The sequence below is a fragment of the Lineus longissimus genome, chromosome 5, assembly GCF_910592395.1.
Source record: "Lineus longissimus chromosome 5, tnLinLong1.2, whole genome shotgun sequence".
Classification (NCBI taxonomy): Eukaryota; Metazoa; Nemertea; class Pilidiophora; order Heteronemertea; family Lineidae; genus Lineus; species Lineus longissimus.
In genome coordinates this window covers 863,863-890,706 of record NC_088312.1, presented here as the reverse complement: position 1 = coordinate 890,706, position 26,844 = coordinate 863,863, and the positions used below count along the sequence as shown (strand labels likewise).

Here is a 26,844-nt window from a genome sequence, read left to right as displayed (position 1 = left end):
AGAAAACGTATCTTCGCTTCAAAAACAATCATTTATTTCAGGTTTAATACATAATTCATGGTACATGTATATAGAATCATTCGGTAATAAAATATAATTACAATGTATATATGATGAACAGTATTAACAAGAGATGATCAATATATTGCCTTCTTATCATACGAGTGATTGTCCGACTAAAACCCCACCGTACCTGGGACTCACCAACTGTTTGATACTTCATGAAATCAAGACAAAGAGGTCTTCTGCCGAGCTGACCCACACAGCATACGTCCCCAGGTTGTCTGAACAAGCATCATGAGAATGGGAGCACGGTGAACATCATAATAACCAGACAAGCTAAATCCTCTTTCTGACAATAACACCCCAATACCCATAAACATACTAACACAGGATTTCTATTATGTTTTGATTCACAAAGTAATCACATGTGGCCACAGAGACAATACAGCTTGAAGTTTAGACAAGAGACTTCTCTCAGGACAGCTTTAACAGTCTACCAAACTGCATTGAGATGGACTACATTCAAAATAACGTGTAAACATGCTTGAAATAGATATAAAAAAGAAACAATTGAAGAAAGGTTTTTCGCTATCGTGCGGCAAAAGCGTCCGAGTATCAGGGACTGAAGCCAAGGGTGCAAATTATACCTGGTTATTCTACAGCAGTTCAAATCATCACATCAACATGCATATCTATTACAGTATCAATGATTACCATGCATACAATCAAAAGAAGAAGCTAACTACGCATGCCTTAAGACCAACAAACTCCACATTTGAATGTGCAGCACAAAAAAGTTTACCAAATTAAGCTTTACCAACAGATATAATGGACAATAGATTAAATTTGAGGCGGTTTTGACTAGCCCAGTTCTTCTACACGGGTAGCATTTTAACACTGAGTGACCCATTATCAAAGTGTGAATTTTAGTTCCAGGTAATACAGTCCGATTGAGCTGTACATGTATTAGGTGTAGGTTGTTACTTTGATCAGTTACAATAGACAGTGACGAGCTCACCCGTCAAGGAGGCAAGTATCATAAGTCCTACATGATGTGCGCTTGCATTATAAGATCAAGGTTAGAAAATATGTGAAAATCAAAAATGTTAATCGAAAATAACTCAATGTCAAACCATTATGGCACACTACTATCAAGTGATAAAATGCACTGACCCCTAGAGGCATCTGCAAGAACTAGATGATATAGAGGTCAGATTAACGAGCACCTAACGACATTATCACAGCCGTTCAATTGAAAACTATCTAAACGAAACTGTTAACTTGGTTATGCACACAACAGTTGAAAAACACACACAAAGAATATGGTCCAAGTTACCAATACATGTACACATACATTATATACAGGGTGAACAAGATGCATTCCTAACCTTGCTTGTTTTTTAGGTATTTTTAAAGCATTCCGACCTGAGGCAATTTTTATCATAAAATTACTAGCTCCTGCCTATAGTCCCCCTTGAAACTATCCCAGAAGGCAGAAGTCTGCAACATTTTGTTTTTTAGGACTTCGTCTGAGGTGATACCATATTGCATGACTAATCACTTATTCCACCCTAGTTTAAGACTTAGACTCGTACACTTCACATTTGCTTAAAATGAAACGACCTCATAAAATCAATTCTAACTACACGTACCTAATATTATGTACTATTTTCACAGTAAGCACCATGCACGCTAGAAAATAATTAGAATATTTACAAAATAATCTAAAAAAAATTGGTGAACAAAGCTAATCCTATTTCATTTAGTTTGTAATACACACATGAAACTAATTCTGTGATTGAAAAAATGGAAAAAATATGCAAAATAGACTTGAGATGCACGCATCACCAATACATTTTCAAATACCAAAATTTTTTTGATCAACGCATATAAGTATCTCGAATGGACTCGGACTCTATGAAGTACTCAGAGTAAACACAGCATGTAAGTTAAGATTTTGTTTTGTAAGCGTTTATCATGTCAACAGTTTTATCCAAAAGAACACCTCACAACTGAAGACAGATCCTGTAAACTTTCAAATACTGACTTGATCTTCACTCCATCAGAATAATTAAATACTCAAGAAGGCAAGATTGAAAACGTGTCGAAAAACAAGGTTTGAACAAAATATGTTGTTTTCCACTTACAAAGTGTGCGTTCTGGGTGGGGTTTTTCGTAATACTTGTCATATGGACCTTTCCATGCACAAGAACTCAGGTTAAAACACTTCTCTTGTAGTCCATATCAGTTGAGAAGATATCTCAAGTGAAAGTGAAACACGGAAGTGCACTTCCACAGGAATGCTTTACATTGCCTCTTATATACACGATATCAAGAGAATGTCAACCACAAAGAAAACAAGACAGTCCTGTCCTGAGTACAAGAAGTAGGCACACAGGGCAGTACCGTATTCCATTCGGCACAGACAGGTCTACCTTCACAGCAGGTACCACACTTGATACACCATGCCACATAAGTCATGTCACAAACTCGTCACATCAAATCTGTACAAAGTTGACAGAATCCACATTGCTTGGTCTTGCTCCACTTCAAAACAAATCCCCAATGTTAACTCGATCTATGTCTCGACAAAACCAACCGCATTTCTCATAACCCACGTCTCCAACATCCTCCTCGATGTCTCCCGGGCCTGGAGAGATTGGTCAGGTCACCACCTCAGTAACTGGTTTGGATTCTTCCATCTCCCGAGAGCTCTCCCTCTCTCCACTGGCCGTGCTCTGAACCTCCTGTTCACATCCCATGTAATCCCACAGAGATACAAGCTAGTACCTACGAATGGTGAGAACAGCACCCGTCTCACAGAATGACACCGATCCTTATAGTCATGAAAGTCTTTTAACAACGTGGCCCTGCCTCATTCAACTCATCACTCCTAACCGAGCCATGGCCATCTGTTTTCTTAATCTGATAATCTCCCAGTAAATGCTTGATTCTGAAAAGAGAAAACAAGAAAGAACCCTTAGCCCAGAACATCTAACAGTGATTTATACTGAATCAATCTTATCTTCCAGACAATTAACTTCATCACAAGGTCTTACAAAACATGGGCAACATTGAGTATCTGCTAAAAGCCAGGTAGCTCTCACAAAACACAATCATATCATGATATACAGTGCTGCACAGGACCCTACTCCAGACTCCTGCATGGCTACCCATGACCTGAACCCAAAGAATGAGATTTACTCACCGTCACTTTTCACCAGTCCTTGCTGTATATATCTGATGTAAGTATAGAAATCACAGACTGTTGTTATCTGCAAAAAAATATGTTTGATTAAACACAACAACAAAGCCTTCTAAATATTTGGTTTAATTACAGTTTGTACGTTCGCGTTGGTTGGTACTCCAAACTACCTTAAGATGGCAGCATTTGACTCCACTTAGATCTTCTTCACATCAAACCGAGAAGAGTCCAACTCATCAACTGGTACCCCACCGCGTTCTCAATGGCACATAGGTCATATTCAGCCTCTACTCACTCTGTTCCTAGCAAACTGGGATATGAAATGCCAGGGTCCCGTGTCCCGCAGCTTGATTCTGTATTGGCACAATTTGGTGGTATCTAACAAGGCACATCGCCTGAAAGAAGACATTCAGAGCGGATATCAAAACACAGTCAATATGCCACACAAGAAAACAAGGCAAGACTCGAGTGACGATGGAATGAACAGATCTGTTTGAGTTACTACCAAGTTACTGCCCCAGATTTAGTTCCTCTTTCATGAGCAAGATGCGATCACTTTCTCTAGAGCAGTTTTTAGTAGGCACGAGATACAGGGAATCTCACTTCTATGTCTCATTCCAAAGAGAGGGTCATCGAGGTAAACTGACCTCCGTTTATTGGGATTATACAAAGTGGGGTGACATGGACGATGATAAATATCAATCTGCGCTATCATCTCTGATCCTTCTAAGTCTCCTTACATCGAAACCTACCTCGGGAACGAGTTCTTTCCTGGTATTAGTTCTACGTTTAAAACATTATTTCGCACGCTGTCAAATACGTCTTGTGAAAGCTGCAATGGAAAATTTAGATGTTGAGAAGACGAAAGTTTTCAAGTGAATACCCGCTACTCTCAAGTTTTGCTTTCTTGCTTCTATTTGATCTGATCTTTATGTATATGTTGTATGTATTACTTTAGAATCGACATTAGATGGTTTATCCACCTTTAGAAAACACATCAAATATGCACTTCACAACCTCAACAGAGACATATGTATACCAAATTTACAGCTCACTAGAATCAATGTCAGGGAGTCCCTCTGTGAGGAAGATTTTCCCAACCAGATCACATCCTCTGCCGTTATGAGTGACATTCTGCCCCGAATGTGCTCGTCCAGATCAGTCTGTGACCTACCTCTTGATTTGCAAAGTTAAGACAAGGGAGTATATCTTCATGGATGATTCTCTGTAAGAAGGCATGAGAGGCATCAAGACCAGGGTTCGTCTTCCACGTTTTGAACTCCTGATAATACACGGGATCGATCTGGAAGAGAGTATAAAAGTGTCATCAGTAATGTTATGGAAGTTCAGCATGACAGGAATGTCAAAATAGGAATGAGAACTTTATTTCCCATTTTTCTCCAAAGGTTTTATAAAATGTCCATTCTATCATCAACTGAACCAACACATACCAGTAATACTGTGACTCCAAATATTTCTGAGCTCATTTTTCAGAAAGATTTCATAGGTTTGGGAACAAATGATCTAAAAACAACACTGGCATACTGTCTGTGTACTTAGCACTTCATCTTCTTCAGTGTTGACTCTTCACTTGGAGGAGTAGTACTCTTGTGTATTCCTCCTCCAAGGCAGGAGAGCATTCAATGACCTTACCTCTCGGTTCTCCTCATTCTTCTGGTGTGGATCAATGTCGGTGTCGATCGTGATGACATCCAATGTTTCCATTTCTTTCTTGAAATCATGGTGACTAGTCGACCGTTTATGACTTTTGACAAATTTTTCCGTTCCCTTTGTTGTTTTTGTGTCAATCTGAGGATGTAGGTGTCTATTGGGCATACTTGGTGTTGACGTGATGACAAGGGTTTTGAGCGCAGCCACTTCTGCCTCCAAGACCTCAATCTGCAATGAAAAGATTGCTCCAGAGGTCAAACTCCAATCAAGGAAGCCATGAGAAATCACACCAACCCATTTAAGCATCATTGCCATTCAGAACACAAGGATCTGATCCCCACGCAGTCACTCAGTAAACACGGTCAGATAATTCAAGTCACAAAATGCTAACCATACAACTGGAAAATATTTCATGTAGGTGGATGGAATGCCAATAACTAGCCATGCTTGGTGCAACTGGGAGGCTGTACATGGTGAACCCATTCCATGTTTGTAGCCTTTGCTGACACAAGGCACTGAGGTGGTGATGTCGCACTCTCTCGTCATGTCCAAGTGCTCACCTTAGAATTCGCTTCTCTAAGTAGTTTCTCTGTGTGCATTCGCTTGATATTGGCCTCCTGTACCATGTTGTTGGCCTCCTGAAAGATACAACAAACACAAAGGTAAACATAGACACAAAAACAAAGTGTATCAAGGCAAAATCACAAGATAACGTAATATGACGCAAGCTATCAATGATGGTGATGATGATTCTCATCAAGTCAAAGTAATACATGGACATGCATACATACAGAGGCTCTAAAATGGATGCAAGAGTTGAACTCTCAAACTCCTGATTATAAGCCTGGTGATCTTGCCACTGTGCCACCTATCTCTGATCTTACCTCAAAGAGACTGGCCGTTAAATCTTCCAATTCCCTCTCCATCTGTCCCTGAATTCGACTCAACTTCTCACACTCCTTGTCCTTTAGCTGCAACTCCTGCAATGATAAACAGAACTGCCACCATCAAAACATGATCTTGTCAAGAAATAAACCACACACGATGCATTCAAACGTAAAACCTGATACTGAAACAACTTTTTGGCTGCAAACAAACATTGGACTCAGGCATCCAATGATCTTAACCCAGCTTTTCTACCTCAGAAACCTTCATGTTGCTTTTTCCTGAAAACCAAACATCTTAGCATCATGCCCATACTGCAGGTATTTGGCATGCTAGAAAGGACTGTCTTTTGTCTTTATAGAACACAACTTTCATTGACAGCATCCCCAACCTTGAAGTACTCCAACAACAGATTTATATTAGTTGTCTTAAAGACAAATTCAAACTGCTTCAAAGAGTCTGGGGCCAGATCATATTATCTAGAATACACCCATCAGGATAGATTTCCAAGATGTACGAGAGCATTATAGCAAGTTTAATGATCTCTTAAGACATCACATTAATTAATCATTAAGAAGAACGCAGAGATAACACTCGATTACTGCTGAGAAAGATCAATAAACTCCAGGAGATAACGATCAAATTCCTGAGTCTCAGAACTTATCACAGCTGGTTTACTGAGAAGAAGAACTTCACATCAGATTTTACTGAGACGAACTCCAAAGTGAAGGCATTTCCATCAACCACTGATTTATCTACTTCAACTTTCCAGATTGTAGAGTTATAAGGTCTGCCATAAAAAGGTGATAAAAAGAGAAAGATCGTTATGATATCCAGTGTCTTACATTGTAATATCCCATTGTCACTGTTTAAGAGATTCTACCTGATATTCATCATCAGAATGCACCTGCCGATGTCATTATTCCAGCAATAGCAACCTTCTGAACCAACTTTTTCATGATCATTCGTAAGTCGTGGGGGTTTAAGTAATTTAGGAGGCAGTTGGCTCTCCATGGCATGATCAATTTGGCACCAGAAATGAGAAAGTTTCGCAGATAATTGCCAAGCCACCAAGGTCCCATTACCTCCTGACTTACATGAAAGTGTATCTATGATTAGGGACACAATAGTAGTCATAGAGAGCCAAAGCACCTCTTTTTGAGTAACAGCTTACAGAAGAAAGGCTGTCATGTCCTACATCTTCGAATGCAATGATTATCAACCTAAGAGACACCACTTCTGCATTCATATGGAGTACCTCAGCCTCCACCATTCACAAACAACCATCCATCATATTCAGTAATCCGAAAAGTCATCATGGAACGGGGAAAAGCAGAATAGAAGCCATAAAGACTAGTTCCGTACATCTGCCTTGGTGATGGATGAAAGCACTTCAAAAATGCTGTCTTTGAGAGAAAAAAGTGACGAATTGTAGTCAAGGGATTGTGAGTGTGACCAAGTACACAGAAATGTCTAGTTGAGTACAGGCCACTAATCCAAACGGTTTCCAAGGCAACCTGGCAGAAAAGTATGAACTTCCCACAGCAATGTTAGTATGGTTATTCTTGCATTTTTTTGAAAGGAACCCTTTATTGTCAAAGCAATTGGTGTTGTTGATATCACAAGATTTCCTGCAGTTGCAATTGGGACCTTTTGGTTTCATTAACATTACAAGTGGAGGTGTTAGTTACTGTGGTTCATTTCAATAGAAGATAAGGATACATCAAAATGTAGGTCTTAACGTCATGAGTGATTGAACACTGAATGCATGAGAAAAGTCTGAGAGGCAAAAGCCATTTGCAACAAAACTAGTATCATAAGTCATGATCAATTACATTACATGGAGATATTGCCAGAAGTCACAAATGGCTTCCTTCTGAATAATGCATTACACTTGCCGGGCACTGCAGCTCAGTAGCAGGAACAGCATCAGCTACGGATTAATGGAAACAGCCATCTACTTTCTGAAGGGGGGCAAGCCATGTTTTGAGGATGTCATCAACTCCTTCCCGCACATTGCCAAATACGGCATCCTAATAAGAGCGTAATTGCCAGAACCCTGCAGTTGTCAGGAGACAAGTGAGAGTCGTCAACTGAATACCAATTTGTAGTCAGAGAATTGTCTGCAGGGGGTCTATCAGTCTGAATGGTAGGCGAGAGATCAACGTAAAGTGCAATGACCGAATGGAATGTAACACCGCAGTGGTTCCTCAAATCAGGACACCTCTTTATTAAGGACAGTACCAGTACTTCTAGTCAGTTCAAAGGATATCCTTGGAGAGATTTTGCTCTACCTCCAACCATTGTATATCAGCGTTGCTCACCGAAGCACAGATAGACCTACAGAGATGAATAACGTTTATATCTGAAGTTATGTCTGGAGGAAGAGATAAACTAGCTCATCAAGACTGAAATACCAGAGTTGGCAGACAAGAGAAAAAAACAACCACATTTCCTGAGTATTCTGGTAAGTGTGGTAAAAAAAACCACCACAAGAAACAATTTACAGTTGTTGATTGTGGATAGTGGAGTGGTGACTTCCATTCCATAAAGTCAAGGGCGTTTAGGTAGAGTCATCCTTTTTTCTGCACGAGCCAATTCTCACAGTCAGAAGATCACACTTGGTGGCCTTTGCAGTGGTATGGTCATCAGACTGGCTTGTCTAAGGCTGACGTTACATAGGCCTCATTCGTTCACTTCCCACATGTCACGTTCCAGCTTTACTTAACGGTTCCTCGGTGAATGCACGGCCTTGTGGCATGCATTCAGTGAGGAACAAACGCATTAAGGGGAACGTGACATGTGGGAAGTGAACGAATGAGGCCTATGTAACGTCAGCCTGAGAAAATCAGAGTGACCTTGATAGAATCAACCACAACCCTGCAGTCAAAACTACAATTACAGTTGTTCTCCGACTTATTGCCTATTTAAACATTAACCAAGCACATTTGTAGACAGTAGCTACAACACAGATGAAGACAAATGAGGAAGAAATCTTATTATTCATCGTGTTCATTCGGTTAGGACTGGAAGAGTAATGGACACAGCTAAGGTGCCAACTCAACCTGGAGCAAGCAAAGTTGAGGGTCAATTAACCATAGAAAATCTGCTCAAAGATCACCACGTACATACTGCACACGGCCAAAATGTACCAGCCTGTCTCAAATTAGTCCAGACAGACATCCACAAGTCCCTGCTCAGAATTACGCCCATCCAATCATGTAGCAGTTGAGTCTCCCCAAAGATTACTACAGGACCAGCCTGCGGTTGGTCACTAGAATGAACGTTGACAGATGCTCTCATGGTCATGGATGATGGATGACACACAGCATCCAACATGTCTTATGCCTGCACATTGGAATCACCTCATCAGCTGCCACATGTACATGCCACAGTGTTCCGATTCCTGAGATTGGTCAAACATCTGATGAAGACAGAAGAGGTGGTGGCATGAGAGAAGTAGCAAACGGTTTTAGGGCATTGAAAACGAAATGAAGGCATGGCTGAGGTCAAATCATTAGCTTGAGTCTGGAACCCATTCATGATTGATTTGAGCAGAGACTAGACCAGAGCAGCAGGAAGCAACAGTTGGTTGTATTAGTCTATGCACTCCATACGGTGTAGGTAAACAGTGAGAAGGCAACAGGCTACTGAGGCAACCAGCAGTGTGCCAATATGAAGCATGGTACATGACATGGCAAGCTGGAGGTCTGGGGGTTGTGCGGTGAATCATGATAATGGAACCACCACACACAGGGAACCAATTTCCAGATTGGTGAGAGAATTGACCACAGCAGTGTCATGAGTGGTGCCTGTGCTGAAGGTCTACTCAGGAGTAATGAGCCATAGAGCAGTAAGGTTTGCATGGTCATAATCTTCTGACAAGCCACTCCACACTGGTCAGTTTGGAGCAAGGAATGCTCAGCATGTCTCCATTGAATGGGGAAAGGACTTTCCCAACAATAGACCAGCTCGATCCTTTGTGACTGGTGAAATTGATAAGTGTAAGGAGTGCATTAGCCCTCAAAATTTGTTTGAAAAAAGATCAGCTGGGTCTTTTGAGGCCCCTCATTGGCATTAGGGTCCTATTCATTTGATTGAGAACTGTGCTTACACATGTAATCGTACCATGGCAGAAGTCAACAGACACTACACTGGTTCATGAAAGCCAGTAAATGGATCATAGCACTTTGGACTATCATGTATCATAACTTATAAATATTCCAGCAATCGTTCTCCTGCGGGATTCATGGTTCATATCAAGGACAGCAGGAGATACAGACGTTTGCTGTGTTGCTCCCATTAGGCAAATGGATTCTCTCCGGCTAAAATATGAAAATTTGCTGGGGAATGCCACCATTAGCTGAAAAGCTGATATAAATATTTTAAAGTGACAGTTTCAGGCAGAGCGGTTGTACACAATGGAAAGATTCCAGACAGAAATTCTGGCCACCGTTTCAAAAATGCCAAATGGCCAAATGGCCAATACAAAATCCTTCTGACTCATCAATCATTTTCTCCAGCTGATTCATATCGATCAATGCAATATTTGGCAACCAATCCAAGTGATTGGAGTGCACAGAGTTTCATGCCACATTTGATACTTTTTATGTCTCAGAACCATAGTAGCTAGTAATAGCAATAGTTTTAGCACTACACTCGTTGATGCTCAGTCACTTTGAAGAGGCTTATTCTGAGTGAGTCAGTAGTGGATCTTCTTGACACTGGAGACAGCGATCTGTGTAGCGTGGAGAGCCATGACTCAACGAATCGCTCATTCAACCCATCAACGATGGCTTCTTCTCACTCGCGTCCGGTCTCAATTCAATTTGGCCGTATCTGCATCTGCATTAGACATATCGATGTACATGACCTTCAGTTGAAATCAAATGGTGATTCTTTGACAACTAGATTCTCTTTGATCACTTGACGTCAACTGGGATTACAAATCAAATATTTCAAATGCTGCACCACAAAATTTAACTTTTCCTCTGTCTCAAAGAACTTGTTCGGGAGAAACATCACATTGACAGCAATGTATCAATCAAAATAAAGAGGATGGTGGATGGGCCGAAGTACAATCATGTAAGCCCCTTATATTCTGTTATTACAGCTATGAACTACACTTTGTCAAGACCTCTAGGAAGCACACCCTTATGACAATAGGATGATTACTTGAGTCTTAGCCTCATATCATGCAGGATCACAGGAAACAGCCTTTTCCGCCATGACACATGGACCTTGGTGAAAGGTCACTAATTCTAACAAACCAGCAAAGTGGTACCAAATAGACCCAGAAAGGAAACCTCTCTATCAAGGGCAGTACTTGTCAGTCCCAAGTTACAGAGCCTACAGCAGGCTGAGGCAGACAGAGCCTACAGCAGGCTGAGGCAGACTGTTGTGCATCCACATCTTCAGCATTCACAATCACATCAAGAAACCGACACTGAAAAGTCAGAAGCCAAAAGGCAAATGTGTAACCAACATTCCCACAGCTGTTCTACCACTCGTTTTTCTCAAGGGTGATTTCAGCCTCTGGCAGAAACCCCAATCATATCTCCTCTCATGACAAATGATGCATAAACGATCGTGTAATCAAATTCTTGGGTAATCTGCCGTTAAAGTTTAATGATTCTGATGATACAAAAACAAGATGGCTAAAATCCAATGTTCCAGAGAGATTGGAAGTCATTGGGCAGCCTCCGGTTCAGCTGCGAACCTGGTCACAACACATCAGACCAAGAGGGCTAGAAAAGCATCACTCAAACTTAATGCATTGATAAATTGGCCTCATGAATTGCAGGTTTTCTTTTATCTTGTTTCATCATACAAGGATATAGTCATCTGTCTTGCCTTATGCCATGGAAGGGCATAAGAAACAGCAATCCACATGATCAATACATGCAATATTTGAGTATAATTCTCAAGAGCATTCTCCGAAAATAATCTTTTTCCAATAATTTTCTCGTACAATGTACATTCAGCTGTCTGTAGTGTTGTTTAATGGGATTTCATAACAAATCGTTTAACTTGCCAGACAAAATAATGCAAAAAGAAAATCTAGATGATCGAAATCATAAAATCAATGTGTTACAATGTAGCTTGGCAACCAAGACAATAAATCATGGTTTCTTCAAGCAAGATGTTTACATGAAATTCCATCAAAACAAACTCACTACTGTTTTGTGATCCATTGGTTAAACAATTAGAAGCTCACAGGGACCGACGTCAGGCATTAGATTCAACGATCGAAAAGGCCTGCATGCAACATCAACTATACGGCATACACAGTAATAGGGAGTACATATGTCAGGAATGGGGGTACTCGGCATTCCAAATTGATGCCAATTCCACAGCCAAGCCTATGTAGTAGATCAAACAACAAATGGAGCAGATGTTTTCTAGGAATGTCTGCCTCGCCTTTCATAACAACCTCAATCAGGAACAAAGTCTACTCTAAGGTCTCAAAATTTTCGCCCACTTACAGAACAAATTGCCCGAATTATGGCTGACGGATTCTTTACCCGTCCAAACCTCCCCTCCCCAATTTCAGCCAAGGTCAGTATTGCCCTAAACTATGCAGCCTCTATATGAGTATAAACTGCGCAGTCTATCATAACCTAAAACCAGAAACAAAGTCTAAGGTGATCTGACGGAAAAGTGGAAAAAGCTACCACCACTTCAATAGTATATTGAATGATTATAATAGGCTTCCTGATTACATGGCATTTGGCCAACACAATGAGATGTATAGGCCAATGAAACACCACATGACATTTTTATTGAATACGTTTTTTGTTGATTTCTGCAATATTTGGCACTGCGTAATTACCACATTCCTGGGACTACAATACACTATAGATGCATTAACCCTTAAATGTCAGTTTTCTCCATCTTGCTTCCCCTGACATTCACCAGGTCTGGCCTATTCTGAGATGCTGCAAGTTTGTATATGCCTGGCCAAGCCAACAAACAATGTCTTTCCACTGTTGTATTTTGAAGAAAAACTCCTCCAGATCCAACTTGTGTTGTGATGCATGATCGGTACTCATTGGTTATGATGATCAGAGTGAGAAGACAACGCCTGGAAAAACTTCCATAAGAACGACATGTCCTTTAATACAGACAGAAGATGAAGAGGCAGGCGCAAACAGAAGTCATGAGATGAGGCTTTTAGCAGATTGGTACCAAAACTAAAACCTCATCCAGTCTCTTCTGACAACGAGAGGTGCCTGGTACTCCTAAGATGTTCATTTTCAGTCGTCATAGTAACGGGACAAATAACATCCACTTTGAGAACTACATGAGAGGTGTTTGATATTCACCCCTGGGACAGAGGTGATGTGAATTCATGAATTTTCCAGGTCTTTTTTTGTACAGTGTCAACTGAGAGTGGGCTGCATGTAAGGTATTCAAATCCAGGAGAACATCGGGTCATTTCCACCTCCTTCTCCACTACCTTTTCTCCCACTTTTATGAAAAAATCTCATTTTCTATCATACAAGGTGAAGCATTGATCTAGCATTGTGTATCTCATCATATAAATCAATTGATGAGCATGCAGCCAGGCAGATCCTACCAAGATACACCCAGGCTGCACACCCAAAAAAGCCAGAACGAAGTAAACCCTCCTACTACATTCTAGGTATCAGCATCCCAAAAGGCAGGGCTGACTTTTACTTGGGAATGTGTCAAAAACTACTTCATGACGCCCAGCAGTACTTGGAAATTGGACGGACTTCTGAGGACAATTAATCAAGCAATAATGAGCACATGATCATTAATTACATGTTCATGGGTCTGTGTGCTTAACTCTTAAATTGCTCGCTTAAACCTACATGTCCTGATGGTTGTCGTGTTTAGGGAAGGCTTTTTATGTCACCAAATTGATATACATGTACTCAGTGTAAATGACATAACAAAACAATGATTATAATTGAGAATAAACATGAAGACAAATCTGCAGGTGGGTAGAGAATATGTACAATGGCACATGGACTTCTACTGTAAAAGAGGATGGGTCAACATGGAACAGATAGAAAGGTATGGCCTTTGCCAGTATAGACCATGTTGTACATGGCTGATCCTTACCATGATGTTGGCGAGCTGAGGATCAAACCCGTTCCTTCCTCGATACATGATATACCACGGCTTGATGTGAATCCAGTAGATGAGGGAGTCGCGACCCACGTTATCCTCTCTCATGAAATTTACGACCACAACCCTGACAACAGATTCTAGTCCTGAACAGTGGAGTCTGATATCCAAACGTTGAACCGACTTTAGTACCCTACTCAGAGCTATCAGCAGCCTATTCTACCGGCTATCAACAGACACACATACTAATGATGAACTACTTCATCAAGGCTTTATATTTATAGTTCCAGCCAGGTGTGGTTTCTCTCATGAAATCGACAAAACCCACAGAAATTGGACAAAAATCCATGAAAATGCACACTAGAAACCGATCAGTTTCCAGCCGGCGCATTCAAATCATAGATGACACATAATGTTGCAGCAGCCAATCCGGCCTGTGGCTACAGATAATTATACCAGCAGAAATTCCGCCGCTGGAATATATCTTGCTATAAATAGATATCCTGAATCCCTGCAGATCTACACGAATGTTGTCGGAACAAATTTTCTCTCAAAATGAACAGTTCTGTCGATGGTTCTGTTCGAGCAGACGGACAGCCCCAGATTGAATGAGAGTTGCCATCAGCTGTGTGCAGAGTGCCCTCCCACCCAGTGAGTCAGATCTATACTAAACAATGCATCAACTGGCAGGCTGAAGCAGACGACATGTTCAACCACCTGTTGACATTGAATGAAACTGATACTAGAGAAGTATTGATACCAACGTGGGGAGGGGGGTTGCAGTTCCTATGGCATTATTGCGTTAAGCCTATGTCTCAGACAGGCTGGGAATTCCCACCTTAACAGATGTGAGAGGTACCATACACAGGCACTCAGCAATATAGATTTTTCTCATGATTATAAAAAATTGGCAGTTTTGATGCAGATATCAAATAATGTTTAGAAAATAGTTCAGTTCCACATTGATAAGATTTCCAAATAACTCATGCATGACTGATGGATACACACCCTGAAACACGCAGTCACACTTTGTCATTTCCTTGACATTGGTCATCAGATACAAACAACTCTGTTCAAATCATCTTTGATTGCAAATTCATCATTTATCACCCAGATTCTCCTGGATGAGTCACTCAATGTTACACCCCTATGACAACTGGGGTGTATCAAGTGTTCATTCGAGTTACATTACCAAAATGGTCAATTTGACAATAGACAGGTTTAATCTCAATGAAAATTGTTCATTAGTCGGATGCTAGTGTAATGAGGCAATCGATGCGGGTCATCAAAATAATTAGGAAATGATTTGATGGAAATGATATGATCGAGGTCATTGCAATGTTTTATCAGGCAAAATGCGTCTCACTCCTAGATGACCAAAAGTTCTATCAGACCTATCAACAGGGTCATACCAACAAAACAAAGGCCAAGATAGGTGTCGCGCCCTCACCACTGAGCCACAGTTGCTCCTGACCCTGTCAATGCCTGCCCGTTGCCAGCATGGGCGTGGTGTACTGACGATACATTATTCTCTGCACATCAGTCTTGAGTCACTGTAACGGAATCAACCATGAATGGGATGCTCTATTGTGTGTGATATTTTGAGATTTTTCTGACTTGACTAGAAAAGAAAACAGGGCACTAAGATAAAAGTTTCAAATGAACAATAGAGGACAAGTCTATTTTGATACACGATTATGCAAGAGAAAAAGAAAAGCTCTTCAAAAAATGTCCGAATGGCCATACAGGAGCATATCCACGAATCTGGAAAGGGAGGATGCCCTTATTCTTGAAACAGAGGGGAACCCATGCCTTCCTCTGGGACCATCACTGCCATGGTCCAGGCCAGGTCGTGGTATCACTAGGTCGGCATCATCGTCAACTATCGATTGCCAACATCTCGAGAGCAATTACAAATAATTACTCGGTTCATGTGTGTATCTTATACTCGTATTGACGGACTGAACCAATATTTTTGGCAATTTGTAGATCTCTTCACCACCTGGCCAAGTTGTGATAGTGCTACGACCGACTGAGTGGATCTATGACACATCTACTTGACATCACAGAAATTAATTCCATTCCCACACTATGATAACCCTTTCATTCTACCAAATTAACCTTTTCATTTTTGTACAAGATAGTGTTGTATTTGCACAGGTTACAAACGTAATAAGTCCTGAATTTGCCTTCTAACGTCCGGATCCTTTATTCTAACACTGCTTCACAAAATTATACACACCAAAGTCATAATTGATAAAATAGTTCGTCGGGATGACGATTCGTGCACGTGATTATAAAATACTCGGGAGACTGGAATAACTCTCTATCGCTCTCTTTTCTCTCTCTCTCTCTCTCTCTCTCTCTCTCTCTCTCTCTCTCTCTATCTCTCTCTCTCTCTCTCTTTATCTCTCTCTCTCTCTGCCGAGAGCGTGCAGACAGCTGTTTTGTATTCACGCGCAGCTTTGTCTGCACCAATCAGGGGGCAACGTTGATGCGTCTCCATCCAATGAGGAGCCGCATCAATGCTGACGTAATTGATCACGCTGGGGAGAATGGAGGATTAAAAGTAGACCGTGGGAATTTTCACAGGTATCTTATCTGAACCCAATTCCAATAATCCCGCACACTTAATTCCAAGAATTACACATTACAGTGCTACTCATAAGAAAGGTTTTACAATTACTATACAACAATAGGAGTTCATGAGGACTTGCTCTAGTGGCTCAGGACTCCCAACAAGCGGGTCAAGAGGTTCATGAATGAAAGATATACATTTGCCTATAGCCGCACTTACACCACCTGAAAATGGACCACCAATCTTGGTTCGGGAACCAATGCCGCACCATCGAAAATCCACCAAGCGCTTACACCAGCGCTGCAGCTAGTTATAAAATCTGGCTACAGATGGCGCGCAAACAATAAGCCGAACGCGGAAAGCCTTGGCAGAAAGCGCCATTTCGAAAGCGCCGCCTGGAGCCGAACCATCTAACTAGCTAATTGCCGATCCATTTGCGCTTACACCACGACAAAGCCGAACTTTTAACAAGCCGGGCGAATTTGGACCATCAAGCTTGGTGGGACAAATTCGCTCGGCAATTTGTATCGGCAATGGATTGCCGAACCAATTTGTCGCGGCAATGTGGTGGTGTAAGTGCAATTGGTCCACCAATATTTCGTGGTGTAAGCGCAGCTATATTTTGGAACCCAACATGTTCTTTGGGCTTATAACAAATTGGTAGAAAAGATGATTACAATAAAGCACTGGGAAACAAATAAAGGCCTATGCAATACAACATAGAAGAGAAAAATGAGAGGTAGTTACACAATTGATATTACATCACTAAAGAAAGAGGATTACATGTGGGCTAAGCCACTGGTACTGAAATCAGAAGTAGTCTTCAGTTATGTCATGTATTGTGTCAGTTTTTGACTATAGTGACTTCACTTTTCTATGCATTTGTATTGTTTTGTAATGGTATTTTATGCTAACTATTTTCACCTGTAATAGTGTGATCACAAAATCTTGGTCAGTTTCCTAGCTTTTATATGTGCAATGTGAAAATGTATTATAAGGACAATCTAATGTTGTGCAATGCAACTAACTACCTTTCGCCATAACAATATGAAAACCACCTTGCAGCACAAATGTGACTGGCTCTACCAAAACTAGGCACTTGTCGCATCTGAGCTTGACAGGTTGATACGGACTTGTTGTTCATTTCCCTATAGACCTTTTGTGAAATCTATTACAAACTGATTTGGTCACATTTCACAAAAGGTCTACAATAGTGAAATGAACAACAAGTCCGTATCAACCTGTCAAGTTCAGATGCGACAAGCGCCTAGTGTCGCATCTGAACTTGACAGGTTGATACGGACTTGTTGTTCATTTCCCTATTGTAGACCTTTTGTGAAATTAGCGGGTAACAAATGTCTCCTCTACTGGGCTAACATATAATAAGGCCTACAGAGAGCGCTCTGTGTTCTGAACATCAATGCGCTTGTTTGTCAATCATACTCTGACTTTTCAGACAGATTTGAGAGACACCTGTGGATATTTCAAAAACTTCCCAACATGTATAACGATACTCTTCAATCATTACAACTGGCTTTTCTTTTGGTTCAAATGAGGAATAGCAATGTTCTGCAACCATTACAGTGTTTCGACTGTGTTGCTTCAATCAGATTGTAATTGCAGGAAATTAGAACAACTTAACTGACCCAAAATCAGCAGGGGCTTGTATTCAAGAGTATTGTGTACCATGTCGCTTGGTGACTCTGCACTTTTAAGAAACAGTTTTGGCCAAGACATCACTTCGTGGTACAAATGTAGGACAGCTGTTAGACATGACTTTTTTATGAGTTGGTGCTCGTATAATGCTGATGCTAATCCAAGCAACAATCAATAAAAGAAGTGGCAACTTGGGTCTTCAAAGTTCCAAGCAGCAAAATGTGCAATATGCGTACTTACCAGCTGAGCACTATGGAGCTCTTCTTTCAGTCTCGTGTAGGCTTGTTCCTTCACCTCTAACACTGAGCCACTCCGGCGACGAACTTCAAACTCGGTGCTGAAGACCAGGAAAGGGAGTGGTCAAGACAGAAACAAAACCTTTTGAATCAACAAATTTTATGTGATGGATTTAGGCCTAACAACCTGAGATGAAGAGAACTGAAGGTCTCCAAATTTGACTGAAACATTAGGCTACTGCAAATCTCACTCTGAAACTCAAGAAAATCAATACCTTGTTAATGAGTAATGTAGACGTCCGCCAGAAAAGTAATGGCTCAACGCACCAGTTGATATCCTCTGTGGCCGCCTGGGGCCAATGTCACTGCTGTTACCAGTGTTGGACATCACAAAAGATATCTTGTATCCAGCTTTATTGTCAAGTAACACCGCTATTCCATCAATCCTAGTCCTACATACTATTATTCCAAATAACTTTTGGAACAAATGATATGTGCAAGTTCCTTTCTGAGACAAAACACTCCCACCAACAAAGAGATCCAGATAGATCTTTACTGGTGTCAAGCAGTGTATGTCCCCGGTTAAAATAGGTCAACATCTACCTTGATGAAGAAACGCTGGTACATTGGTAAAACTGGGGCAAGTAGGCCTATTTTCTTAAGAACACTCAAAAACATTCAACACCAAGAGTCATCAGCAGAAAAAGAAGCGAATCCAGCCATAATGATTTTGTCAAGATTGTTTTGATTGGTTGAATGTGTGGGCTCAATGACAACTTTACTGTCCAACTCAACCAAGAACTGTGAGTTGTTGAGCTTCTGAAGTGAAAATCCCATTGCGTACTATACTCAACGGTCTCAAGAGACTTTCAATAAGAGCAAAAGTTAACTCACCTGTCATCAGAGCCATTGACTATCACAGACTGTGTCCGTCTCCCGAGCATGCCTGATCCCCTCTCACTGTACGACCGCCCATGCAAGCCAGGAGTACGCATCCGAAACCCATCTTCCTCTGGTTGGCCGTTCGTTGCCGATTGAACAGTCTGCGGAGAACGCTCTGGTTGAGCGCCTAATGTACTGACAAACGGTCGCTCCACACTGTACTCATCATTTGAAGGTTTGATGGGCTCCCCAGAGACTGGAGCACAATCAGCCACGACATTCCCGTGTCCGTTCTTTGCAAATTGAACATTTCGGCCCTTTTGATTTGGACTTGATGGCTGTGCTTTCTGAGTAGAACTTCCACTAGACGTTGCCTCTTCTGAATTCTCTATCAAATTGAAAGACGACTGTTCGATTTGCTCACTTTGTTCTGAAATTTTGGCACTAAGCTCTATACCGGTATTCACACTAGTCTTCTCTGAGCTGTTGCCCATGTCATTGGTGGGTTTACACTCCACTAAGGTAAATACAGACTCTCCTGAGGTAGAAATAGACTCCCCTGATATAGGATTAGACTCCTCTGCAGTGTCTTTAGACCCCTGTGAGGTAGCCTCCTCAGCGGTAGTCTTAGAGTTTTCAACGGTGGACTTCTCCGAGACAGGATTAGACTCCACCACTGTGGACTTGACCTCCACTGCTTCCTCTGAACATGGTGCCGTGTTACTTCCTGTCTCCGTAGCAACACCAACCAGCTCCGCTGGACAATTCTGTTTCGGACCGGGAGTACTCGTAACAACCTTCTCAGGGTTATTATTCTCGCTCACCACTGGAGCCGCTGCATTCGATGTACTCGCCATTGTATTGATAAGATCGTGCCATAAATAACAGATATGAAATGTTCATAATTTCCAAGTGCATGGATCAATAGCCGATTATTCGATCGTTACCACTAATTAGATTCAAACTGTTGGCGTCGTGTGATTGAGGTTGACAGTGATTTGTGAAGCTGACTGTTGTCTGCCGGCAAGATCTGAAAAGATAAGAAGGGCTTGATGAATATGAGAGCAGGGACCTGACTTCAGTTGACCCTCAGTTGACATGGTTGATGTTCAATGCATCCCCTCATCCAATGAAGAAAGGAGGTATCAAATCAGTTGATCTGTTTCAGAACTACATGATTTCCAAATATCACATGGGAATGGGAATCTTAAAAATCCACTTAGGAGGTTGTTGCAGGGAAGTTTCTGGCATGACAAAAGCTACAGAGATCACGATATATCCCTCCTCACCAGATCAAAGACAGCAAGCAAGTACATGAAGTTACAGCCTTCATGATGTATACTAGCATTCTGCAGTGCCAGTTGATCCTTGGCACCACAAGCCAGAAATAGACCAGTTGCCATACTGCTCGAGTATCGGAAATAGGTCAGATACCAGAAAACCCATGCTACATTATCCTCTTACACGGAGATAATCCAGGTTGGATCTTCTGACCCTCACAGAGATAAACTACCTGAGGGGAAATGGCATGGGGGGGGGGGGGGGGATTAGCCAGAGAAAAGAGCACTGACATTGGAAAACAGTGCTTGTATATATGTAATATTTGTATAAAAAGAAGAACATATTTATACTTGTTGGAGAAGATGGAAGAGAAGACTGTAAGGGGGGGGCTCGTTTTTCTCACTTATGCTTACAAGTACAGGTAGAAGAACTATTTATATCCCCCTTCTGTGAAAACATATCATCATAAAGTTAAAAGGCACTATGTCAATCATGTACATGTAGGGGGCCTGGTAATTACACAGTTCCTTGATTTGGTAACCAAGGGCAACTGGCTTACATACATACATACATACATATATTACTGCAAATAGGCTTTTTAGCCTGTAGCAGGTTTTTTCTTCTTAACTTTTTCTGCTGATTGCGGGAGTGCGGTGGGGTGGAAGCGAGGGTTTAGGATTGGTTTTGGGTCCAGACTAAATGACTCAGATTTGTAGTGGGCATCTATCTGGTTTTTAAATATATTTAGAGACTCGGCGTTAACAATATGGTTCGGGAGGCTGTTCCATGGGTCAATGACTCGGTTTGAGAAAAAATACTTTCGTGTATCCATCCTGGCTCTAGGTTTGTTGAGTTTAAAAGAATGCCCTCTGGTCAGGTGTTTATCATCAGCTGGTCTGAGTAGTTTTTCTCCTTCAATATTATAAAATCCATGTGAGATTTTATACGCCTCTATCAAATCTCCTCGTAACCTTCTATATGCAAGACTAGGTAAACCTACGAGCTTTAATCTCTCTTCGTAGCTTTTGTCCCTCATACCTGGAATCATCTTAGTAGCACGTCTTTGTACATTTTCCAGCACTGTTACGTCTTTCTTCAAATGGGGCGACCAAATCACGTTTGCATATTCTAGGTGAGGTCTCACCAGGCTTTTAAATAGGATGGCAAACATCTTCGAATCCAGGTATTCGAAAGATCTCCTGATCATGCCTACCACTTTGGTGGCTGTATTTGCCACAGTTTCTACATGCTTGCTGAAGCTAAGTCTGTTATCGAAGGTGACTCCTAAATCTTTTTCAATGTCAGTTTCTTTAATTTCATTTCTTATACCATTTTTTGTCAGGAAGTATTCTTTATGATTGTTATTTCGCCCATAATGCATTCGTTTGCATTTATCAGTGTTGAAACCTAATTGCCATTTAAGTGACCAGTAATCTAGGCTGATCAAATCCCTTTGCAATCCTATACTATCTGCAGGGCTTCGAATCCTTGCAATAATCTTGGCATCATCTGCAAACATTTCACAAAAGTTCTCAACACACTCCGGTAAGTCATTTACATAGTAGACAAACAATGTTGGGCCCAGAACACTGCCTTGGGGGACTCCACTCCTAACTGATGTCCAGGCCGATGCAGATCCATTTACCATGACTCTTTGCTTTCTGTCAGTAATGAAGTCACAGACCCAATCATAAATCTTGCCTTTTATTCCATAATTTCTCAGCTTGACTTTCAATCGCTCATGGGGTACTGAATCGAAAGCCTTTGAAAAATCTAGGTAGATTACGTCTACAGGATGTCCTTTGTCAAGGATTTCCGTTATTCTATCCATTGATTCAAGTAACTGTGTAATGCAAGATCTTCCCTTTTGAAAGCCATGTTGAGATTTGGATACAGCAGCTCTTAGATGGTCGTTTAACCTGGTCCTTACAAAATCCTCCATGATTTTGCATATTATTGATGTTAGGCTTATCGGCCTATAATTTCCGCAGTCAGACTTACTTCCTTTTTTATGTAAGGCTGTGATCTGTGCCTTCTTCCAATCGGACGGCAGTTTTCCTTCATTCAATGACTTATTGAAAAGTAAACTTAGCGGTATTGCCAGTTCATTACTAAGTTCCTTTAGAACCCTCGGATGGATGCCATCTGGTCCAGGTGATTTAGATACCTTGAGTTCTTCAAGCTTTTTCCGTACCTCTGCTGGAGTTATGAAAAGTTCTAGATTTATATCATTATGGTCCATGGGCTCTAGATCAGGGGGCGGTATATTGCTTTTATCCTCAATGGTGAAAACACTGGTGAAGAAATCATTTAAAACCTCTGCCTTTTCATGATCATTTTCAGTTTGGTTTCCATCTCTGTTCGTCAGATTTGGTATTCCGCACTTTGTCTTCATTTTTGATCTGGCATATTGATAGAAAGCTTTTGGGTTTCTTTTAGCATTTTCTGCAATTTCCCTTTCATGATTCTTTTTTGCCTTTCTGACCTCCCACTTCACCTGGTTCCTTAGCCTAGCATACATATCATAGTCTTTACCCTCCTTAGTTTCTAGATACCTCTTATAGGCTTCCCTTTTCTTTTTAACCTTAGCTAGGGCTTTAGGGTTTAACCACAATGGTTTTCGTCTGGCTGTTGGGTTGTGTCGTCTTAGTGGCACATACTTTTTTGTCGTCTCCAGTATTTTGTCTTTTATGAAGGTCCAAGTATCTTTAGTATCCAGGTTACTGATATGTTTTTCCCATTCTATGTCCGCATGCTCTCTCCTCATACTGTCAAAGTCTGCCTTGGTGAAAGCAGATTTCATGCACTCTGAGTGGTCCCCTGGGACATAACATCTGTATAAAAAGTTAATGCAAGAATGGTGGCTTTTTCCTAATGGTGGAAGCATATGGATTTCATTTATCATGTCCTGTTCGTTTGTGAAGACTAAGTCCAATACATTTGGTCGGTTTTCACCTCTATGATGAGTAGGTTTCGTTACATGCTGAAACCAGAAACAGTCTCTAATGGTTTCTAGGAAGCGGCTTGCTGGGTGGTTTGGGCTTGCATTTGACATTATATTTGTCCAGTCGATCTCAGGATGGTTTGTATCTCCCATTACTAGATAATGACTATATTTACGATTGCTAGCTGAGCGAAGCGCATTTCTCTGTTTTTCATTAGCTAATTCTGTAGAATTTGGAGATCTGTATAGACATCCGACTAGTAAGGTGTCATTATCACGCAATTTTATCTCAAGCCACACACTCTCATCAAATTTCTCCTCTAGATTAACTTCCACCGTTGAGATGAAGTTTCGTACATAAATACCAACTCCTCTGTGGGGACCTGTAACATTTCCTAAGTTTGAGTAAAAGGTGAAACCATTTATATTGAACTCCGACGCCTGTACAACACATCGTGAATTTTTTGGTATTAATTCGGTCACACTAATTATGTCTGCATCAGTACTTTCTATTAACAGTTCAAGTTCCGGCCTTTTATTGACTAGACTATCTGCATTTAATGAGAGGCATTTGAATCCAAATTTTGAACGTGCATCTAAATTAACTTCTGAAGTAGGTGCTGAAAATAAATTATAGCTGCGTGTATGTACATTGTCTCTGAAAATTTGTGCATTTTCTACCTCCTCTCCTCTTCTTTCTCCTTGGCTCTCATCATTTCGTAGTATGCCTTGGCTTCCTTCTGTTGTAATGGGGTCTGGTTCTTCTTCATGAAGATCTTCCTCATCACTGGGTTTTGGTGATCCTTGAGGGCACCACTTGCCCTGAGTATACGGTTTTTTGCCTTACTGTCCTTTATTTCTACTATCATTTTCTTTGGATAGTCTTCGGTTTTTCTGCCAGTTCTCCTGATTTTACCAAATGTTACCTCGTTTTGATCAATGGCATCACAGATTTGTTTGAACTTCTCTCGGTCTTCTTCAATTCTGAGTTCAGTCTCCTCCTGCTCGCTCTCCGGGACGTTAAATACCACTATACTGTCCTCTCTCTGGCTTCGGAGTTGAATCTCACGTGCACTTTTGGAAACCAGTGCATCTTGTGCATCTTTGTCAAAGGTTGAACTACTTGGCATTTCCGCTATCTGTAGTTTAACTTCATCTTTAATTTTATGAGGTATTTCATTTACTTGTTCTCGAATGATAGTGAGGCTGTGTTCTAACACACTTTGTCTCTTTTCTAGTTTAGAGTAAGCCTGGAGAAGTTTACCGGCTGATTTATTGCATTTATGACAGTACCAGTGAATACTACTTTCCTCATTTGAGTTTTTCTTTAGAAAGGCATAATTCTCTACAGATACATTTTCACAAATGGCATGGTGCCAAAATTCACACAGTTCACACTGAAGTGCATCTTGCTCTTCTTCCACTTTGTTCTTACAAGAGCCACAGTTTACGTGTTCACTTTCAATTACAGATTCATCATTGCCAGATTTTGAGCTTTCCTTATCTTGTAGGTGAATGGAAGATCTTGATCCTCTACGCTGACCTTGTATACCACCACTGGCACTGGCCATGGTAGGGAACCGTATTGCAGTACATGCTTTGCATAGAAATTGGTCCCCTTGGGCATATGATACCCCTTTGGTTGCTTTACAGTCTTGGCACTTTGGTGGCATTTTATATTCTAGCTTTGCAATGAACACAAACAGCAGTCAAGCAGCAGCAAAAAAGCCAGGAGCGATTGTAAGCAGCATGCATACAGTAGATTATATAGTCACTACCTTACCTCAATTCCTATAAGGCTTCTCTATTTACTGATCTGCCAATGTGGTATTGAACATAAGCATCCTATCCTGTTTGGAACTTTACATGTCAAAGATCGTGCAATGCAATCCTATGCACGTACCGCACCGTTTCTAGTGTATACAAACATGACCAAGAACAAAATGGCGAACCGCGAAAATACAATCCTCGAAAAAGCTGCCAGACACTTGATCCATGCAAACTGTGAAAAATACTGGACCGATTTCTTTTCAAATTCTGCAGCAAATAATTCACATCGTTGACTTGGAGATCTGATGGTTTGATGAATCCAGATTTAGGTTTTTCATAGGTTTTTTAATGTTTTAGTTCGCAGAAACTTGATCGATTTTAAAAGTGCGTCCGAACCCCGTGCGTCCGAACCCCGCGCTTGGGTGAACCGGGGAAATCATTCATCCGCAGGTTATTAAAATCACTGCAGTAACTTGAAAAAAGGAAAGTATAAAGAAAGACTTTTATATTGAGGTACAGTAATTGGAGTGATACATCAATGAAACATGATTGTGTCCCCCCCCCCCACCACTGCTGCACAACACTCTATCAATGCATGAGTACGATATATCATGAAGAAATGTCAACCTGAGCCACACCCTTGATGAGAGTCTATTGATTTGAATTGATCACCCACTGCTCGCAGCCTGAAGTTACATTTATACCTCAACAGTCAACCCCATGGGATGGGCGTGCAAATAAACCAGTACTTTTGGAGCACACTGTTAGATTGAATGAACATATGAACCACATGTGGTGGGGATGTTCGGCTACATATAAAGAAGGTCCAAAAAGATATACCAGTTACCATGCTTTTGAAATTGTATTACTTGCGAGTCTTGAATCTTGAATGGTACTGTGCCTGACCGCGTTTCGCGTATTGATGGGGTCATGATTCATGAGTCATGATTGCATGATTTTACGAGGACACTACTATACTACTACTAGCCTACCGACAAATGTTAGCTATCACACTCATGCACTTAATGCATTGAAATCCATGACTATTGGTGTCAAACACTTTACAGGCAGGCATGACAGGTCAGAAAGAGATGCATGGATGCACAGTCATGACAGTTGTTGAGCAGATTTAGGCATGCATAGCGGGTAGCCTACTATAGGCCTAGCCCTAGGTCACTTCGGTGAAAATGGTGAAGAAAATGTCATTGTTTTGGTTTGCTTTTCCAATCAAACGAGGGGAAATCGGGGCATGCAAAACAACTAAAATTACTCTCACCAACTGACTGACTTATTGAGTGAATTTCTAGGCGTTTCACATGAATATGTTATCAGCTGGATCCAAAAGAAAACATAACAAGCCGATTAATGTCTTCTGCGCATGTGTCTGCGCAGTTAATACGAATTGGTGGAGATTGCAATGTCAGAAATTAAGCAAACTTACCAGATATTCATTATTGTAAATCAAGGTATCTAGAGTTGTGAGGTAAAGGGATCCTGAATTTCAATATAAATCCTTGTACAGGGAATTTTTTGATTTTTTTATCATAATTGTAATCGATTTTTGTTTTGATTTCCTAACTCTGCCTATATATCGTGACCTACATGCAGAACGAGGTTGTTGTTGGGAGCGCCCCCC

The 26,844-nt window shown here is 41.0% G+C and overlaps 1 protein-coding gene across 1 annotated transcript; it reads right to left on the bottom strand.

The window, feature by feature from the left end:
• Window positions 1-12: 12 nt before the first annotated feature.
• LOC135487404 (guanine nucleotide exchange factor for Rab-3A-like) lies at window positions 13-26,585 on the bottom strand. The gene is made up of 11 exons (XM_064771035.1): window positions 26,485-26,585; window positions 19,226-20,243; window positions 18,336-18,432; window positions 5,764-5,859; window positions 5,440-5,517; window positions 4,862-5,107; window positions 4,383-4,511; window positions 3,961-4,040; window positions 3,504-3,603; window positions 3,212-3,278; window positions 13-2,956 (listed from the first exon to the last, which is right to left on the bottom strand). Exons 2-11 carry the CDS (start codon window positions 20,068-20,070, stop codon window positions 2,883-2,885), a joined length of 1,812 nt encoding a protein of 603 aa, XP_064627105.1. The 5' UTR covers window positions 20,071-20,243; window positions 26,485-26,585; the 3' UTR covers window positions 13-2,882.
• Window positions 26,586-26,844: the final 259 nt, after the last annotated feature.

Coding starts and splice junctions, on each gene's coding strand:
- LOC135487404 (XM_064771035.1), bottom strand. CDS start 20,070: ATGGCGAGTACATCGAATGCAGCGGCTCCAGTGGTGAGCGAGAATAAT. Junction 5,518..5,763: donor TAACGGCCAGTCTCTTTGAG/GTAAGATCAGAG, acceptor TGTATCTTTCAG/GAGGCCAACAACATGGTACA. Junction 2,957..3,211: donor AGGACTGGTGAAAAGTGACG/GTGAGTAAATCT, acceptor TTCTCTTTTCAG/AATCAAGCATTTACTGGGAG.